A 5,963-nucleotide genomic window follows, 5' to 3' on the forward strand; every position below is an offset into this window, starting at 1 on the left:
CCGCAGCTGCAAGGCTGGGAAAGGCCTGTTGTAAAACTTTAAGCCGGAGCAGAAGGAAACTACCCAGCGTCTTCTTTGCCCTCGGAGTTGTGCAGACACTGGGCACTCAAAGATAAAACATGCAGCCACTGCCTTCAAGGAGCTCAAAGTCTGGTGGACTCCACGGGCTGCGACAGGGCTCCACGCGAGGCTGGGAAAGGGGCATGAGATGGAGCGGGTGTGAGAGTGAGAGCATAAGAAGGGGTGTTAGCCCAGCACGGGAATCAAAAAGGGCTCTGCAGAGGAGGTGAAGCCTTGAAAGAGACCCGAAGTACCGAAAGGAGTTGGTTGAAAGGAGAGCGGAGATGCTCCCTGAGAAGACCCAGAGCAACCAGAGAGAAAGGCGCACCTAGGACCTTGCGGAGTCGGGGGGAGGGGGGACCACAAGGATATAGGGTTGTGACCTCCGAGGTCCCTCATTCACTTCTACACGAACGAGGACAGTTGCCGGCAGCAACCCTATTGCTCAGGTACCCAGACAGAAGGCTTAGGGTAGCACGCGGCGTGCTTTGAGTCATTGCGCTGCGTAAAGGTGCGCATACGTACTTAAGGGTGTGCGAGGATTCTTTCCGCAAACGCGGAAGCGGAAAGGCCGCACCTCAAGGAGGTCTCCAGCTTTGGGGAGTGGCCTGACCGCCTGAGGCCCGAGCTTCAGGTTTCGGATAAAGCAGTAGGCGCGTTTAGGCGACCTTTGTCCTAAGACCTGTTCCAGCGGTGACCAAATCCCCTGGCTCTCCCCAGGGGCCAACTCTCCAGGACGTCTGCCCAGTGGTCTAGGCCTGGCAGGGAGGCCGACCTTAGAGGGACAGCTCAAAGAAGGAAGAGGCATGGGCTGGAGACAGTACCAGGAAAGACTCCGGGATCACGGGAACTCCTTCGAGGGGCCCAGAACTGAGTCTTGAATAAACGGGTAGCCAACCAGCACTGTGTAAGGGTTGTCAGCGGCTGCGCGGTTCGCCTAGAGACGCTGGGATGCCAGGCTGGGAAGGCGCGGCCCTCAACCCTGAGTTCCCTCCCAGCGCGGAGTTCAAGTCTCAAGGCCAAGATGAGCAAGGGGATACTGGCTCCCTCCAGGGTCGGTGCAGTCATTTGGCGCCTGGGGCTCCGGCCCTGCCCACAAACTGCCACCCCACCATTGCTTCCCCTTTGTACTAATCCGCTCAAGAGTCTTGGATTACAAACTAGGATGGAGTGTGAGATGTTTAGAAAGTAGCGCAGACAGGAGGTGAAAGAGGAAATTTGAGGAACTCAAGAGGGGCGCAAGCTTGCCCCGAGTTGCCTCGGGGCAACTGGAATGAGTTGGCTCAGAGACTGCGAAGAAAGAAAGGGTCTGCGACCTTGTGCCAGATCCCCTCCTTGAGCAGTTTCTTAGAGGTTGGTTTGCATCAGCCCATTAATTTTGGGTGTGGGTTTGGTGTCCCCCGAGGGTTCCAGAGTGAGAGTTAGCGGGTCTCCGCCAGACGCTATAGCTCTCTGCAGATATGAGCATTTCTGTCATTCTTTCCTCAATCTGTAGAGATCGCCCAGTGGAACTCAAATTGCCTGGCTCTTAGACCTCGATCCCGGGCAGGCTCTGAGCGCAGCGCTTAGTCCGCAGGCTAGTCGGATCTGAGTAGGGGTTGCCTGAGACTCTTGAAACCCTCCCCGACTGGGCTGAAAAACACCTCTACTTCCTGGTACGCCAAGCTAAGTGAAACTTCTTGCAGAAAACAGGGTTAGAGGGCGGGATAAAGGCCGGGGCTGGTGCTGAGAGTAATGTAAAAACTGTGCACCTGCTCACAAGCCCACACGGAGGTGGCCCACCTGGCGCGAGGTCTATTGTCAGGGAAGCCAGGTCTCCAACCAGAGCATAAGTGAAACAAGCGCAGGCAAAGATCAGTCTTCCAGTGAGGTTTATCTACATGGCCGGTTTCAATGGCTCCGATAGCCAGCACCTCTGGCTTGCGGCACCATCTAATCTTCAGACCTGCGCCCGGGTGGGGTGGAAAACAAATTAGGGGTTTTCAAATCCCATACACGTAGCATCACCACTTCCCACTGGAGTTATTTGGCAAATCACTTAGCCTTTCTCAACCTCAGTTTCCTAATCTGCAAAATGGGCTCTCTGAAGAGCACGCTAGGGATGAGAAATGCCACGGGTCTAATTGTAGGAAGGAGACTCAAAGCCTTCGCCTCAAACGTGATAGACTACATGTTAAAGAAAACCCCTCTCTCCCTGCTTCCTCTTTTTCTGCTTGCCTCCCCCACCACCAACCCCTCCAAGCACGCTGAACCATGCGTTTCTGGTCGTCCTCCCGAGAGAGGCTGGTGCAAAAGCCAATAAGCCTGGAACACACGCAGGTCCTGCTGGGCCTGGGACAATGGTTTCCATTTAATAAATATTTCCCCTAAGGGCATTTCACATTGGGCAGGCAATTATTCAAAGGAAACAGGCACGCAGGTTGGTTCTGCGTGTTATTTCGTCCTTTTTACCCGAAGAATGTTCATCTGACGCAAGAAACGAGTCTCGAATTCTCGCTGGATGGAAGAGGTGCCCAGGGACAAATCGGCCCTGGGTGCCGATACAGCCTGAGACTCCATTCTAGGGCATCTGCAGAAGGGGCAACGGGAAAGCCCCCATGCCCCACCGGGAGCAGGCCCGGCCTCCAGGCTGTCCTTTCCGTATGAACAGACGTAGGGGGAAAGTTGGAGGTTTAAAAACACTAAACAATAATATCTTAAATAGGAATCATGACGGAAATCCCATTCCCCAGCCTCTCCACAAAAGTGAAGAGCGGATCGCTGCGCTCTTCTAGCTCACCCACCAGGGTTTGAAAACTGCGCTGCCAGACACGAGGCCTTCCAGCAACGGCTTGGAATGCACCGCTGTGCTAGCCCAGGACCCAGCGCTTTGCCCAGGCGCCACATCCTGGGGCAGGGGTGGAGGCGGAGCCCCAGGGGCATCCCGTGAGAACGCCGCCAAAGGACCCCAAGAGTATGGCTAGAAAAGTTTATTTCGCTTTTTAATCTGAGTTTGATATATTCTTTTTCTTTACCGAGGATCTTTGACAAGGGGGGAAAGTGCTGTCCTTGCATTTCGTGGCGAGGCTGTCCTATTTATCAACACGCGCTCTCGGCTCACTCGCTTTGCTGCCCCCTCCCTAGGTCTTTGTATTCGAAGGCCTAATTCTCCTTTGCACGACCGGGAAAGGAAACAGGCACGAAGAGTTTTATTTGTTGACAGTGCCAGAAACAACGTGGAATCCAAGTCCCCAGTCCTGAGCTGGCCGCTCTGTTCTCTCCCTCTCTCAATCTTTCCTTCACACCTCTCCCCGCCCCCACTAGTCGCGCTCTCTCTTTCCTCCCCGGGCGCGTTGGCAGGTGCGCCCCCTTGCCTTCTCTGCTGCTGATTGGCGCCCAGGTTGGGGAGTCACCGCCCCGCGCTTATGTCAGAGTGCGTGCTGTCCGGGCCCACCTCGCCTTTGAACTTCGCCGCTTTTGGCTCCCGTTCACCAGCCTCCCTGCATTCTCAGCCAGGTGCTGTGCTAGGCAAGGCAGCTCCGGGAAAACCACGGGAGGGGGGAGGGAACCACAGCGGTAGACACAGGAGAGAAGAGAACCAGAGAAGGCGAAGGTGGAGAGGGGGAGAAGGAGGAGCTTCCTGCCCTCGCCAGCAAATTACCTGGCCACTTAATCCCAGAGACTCTGGTACTTGGGCCCCAGCCTCTGGTGCCGGCAGCCCCCGGCCGGCTGCCCTCTCCTCCCCCGCCCCTCCTGTCCTCACTCGCCCCCCCCCCGGGGCCTGCCTGGGTGCCGGGACTGGCATGATCAGCTGAACTTTGCGAGGTTAGCGCTTCTCTCTGGCTTCCCCTCAGCGGTGCGGAGGCGAGGGGAGCGCAGAGCACCGGCTCAGGACGGACAAACAGGCAGACAGACAACCGCGCTCGGGCTTGCCTGCAGAGCCCCTACACTCCCCACCCCCACCCGCCTAGCCTCCGGGACCATGTCCAAACCTTCAGACCACATCAAGCGACCCATGAACGCCTTCATGGTATGGTCCCGAGGCCAGCGGCGCAAGATGGCCCAGGAAAACCCCAAGATGCACAACTCAGAGATCAGCAAACGCCTAGGCGCCGAATGGAAGCTTCTGTCCGAGGCAGAGAAGCGGCCGTACATCGATGAGGCCAAGAGGCTACGCGCCCAGCACATGAAGGAACACCCTGACTACAAGTACCGGCCACGGCGCAAGCCCAAGAACCTGCTTAAGAAGGACAGGTATGTCTTCCCCCTGCCCTACCTGGGCGACACGGACCCGCTCAAGGCGGCCGGCCTGCCCGTGGGGGCCTCCGACGGCCTCCTGAGCGCGCCCGAGAAAGCCCGGGCCTTCTTGCCGCCAGCCTCGGCGCCCTACTCCCTGCTGGACCCCGCGCAGTTTAGCTCAAGCGCCATCCAGAAGATGGGTGAAGTGCCCCACACCTTGGCCACCGGCGCACTGCCCTACGCTTCCACCCTGGGCTACCAGAACGGCGCCTTCGGCAGCCTGAGCTGCCCCAGCCAACACACGCACACGCACCCGTCCCCCACCAATCCCGGCTACGTGGTGCCCTGTAACTGTACCGCCTGGTCTGCCTCCACCCTGCAGCCCCCCGTCGCCTACATCCTCTTCCCGGGCATGACCAAGACTGGCATAGACCCTTATTCGTCAGCCCATGCCACGGCCATGTAACCCCCAGCCCAGCCCGCCAGACCTGGAGGGTGACCTGGAAGCGGGGTCCGCACCCTGTCCTCTGCGCCTGGCGGGGGCCTGCAGATGCCTCCGGGTCAGCTGTGCCGCTGCCCGCTACCCTACCCCAGACTCTGCCTCTCTTCCAGGGGGATGGTAGGGGCATCCTCCCGGACCCAAGGCGCAGACAGGTGCCAGAAACTTGCGAACATATGACAGCTATACAGCTCCCCTACCCGACTGTCCCAAAACAAATCTCCAACTGTACCCCCTTTGGACAAAAGAAGGAGGCAGTTTTGCTTTATTTATGTCCCCTTCTCTCTCCTCTGATGGGCTTTGGACTCCAGAACTCCCAGATCCTGGTATTATATCTAGAATATGCATATATATTTTTTTCTTTTGCACCCTGAAGAGTTAGCTGTGGCTCTGTGTTTTGCCATCAGACACAACTAGGTGCCATTTGCTCTATGTGTGGGGGGAAAGGCTTAAAATTTTAAAACTACAGAAAGGGAAATATTTCTATTTAAAATCATGCTATGATAGTGTTTGCTTCTTTAAAGGTAAAACAAAGGGACCCACATGATTATTTTCTTTGTATAAAGCAGTGCTCCTAGAGACCTAAGTTTACTTTTAGACAGAATGTCGGGTTATGAAGTCAGGAAGTAGAAAGTGAACAAAAATTAAAAGAATAAAAACATCCTAAATGGTCATAAATGTTTTGACGATGTCTTGGAAATGTACCTAGAAGGATTTCACCTCCTTACTCTGTTCATTTGTTGAACAAAGACGTTTTGAATAAAGACAATCTGTCATTGCAAAAAGTAACCTTTGATGTGCATAAAATCTGAAGTCAGGAGACCCTGCCCGAGGGGCGGTGAAGTCGGGTCGTCGGAGGCTTAGAGCACATAGAGTGACTAGCAGTGATGGCTGGTCTTGCGTGGGCCGAGCCTGGTGGCCTGTGGGCCAGATGCAATGGGGCCCAGAGTCTGGGATTTGTCCCAATCGATCGCGCCCTCTGGACCCGCTATTTGCCTTTAGAGGCTGGACAAAGGTATCGGTCCCTTGGACGTCACTCCTTCCATGCCTTCTTCACAAAGTGGTCAGACCACTTCAAGGAGCGAATGTGCTAAGACAAAAGCCGACCCAGACCTCTGAGACCTGGGTGCATTTTCTTTTCTTTTAAACCAAACTCTGAAAGAATGGAAAAAGCGCAGAGTCTACT

General features: G+C 55.7%; 1 protein-coding gene across 1 annotated transcript; it reads left to right on the forward strand.

Moving 5' to 3' along the window:
• Positions 1–4,019: 4,019 nt before the first annotated feature.
• On the forward strand, positions 4,020–5,036 carry SOX14 (SRY-box transcription factor 14). The gene has a single exon (XM_006727907.3). It carries the CDS (start codon positions 4,022–4,024, stop codon positions 4,742–4,744), a length of 723 nt encoding a protein of 240 aa, XP_006727970.1. The 5' UTR covers positions 4,020–4,021; the 3' UTR covers positions 4,745–5,036.
• Positions 5,037–5,963: the final 927 nt, after the last annotated feature.

The sequence above is a fragment of the Leptonychotes weddellii genome, chromosome 1, assembly GCF_054177405.1.
Source record: "Leptonychotes weddellii isolate Sample4059 chromosome 1, ASM5417740v2, whole genome shotgun sequence".
Lineage (NCBI taxonomy): Eukaryota > Metazoa > Chordata > Mammalia > Carnivora > Phocidae > Leptonychotes > Leptonychotes weddellii.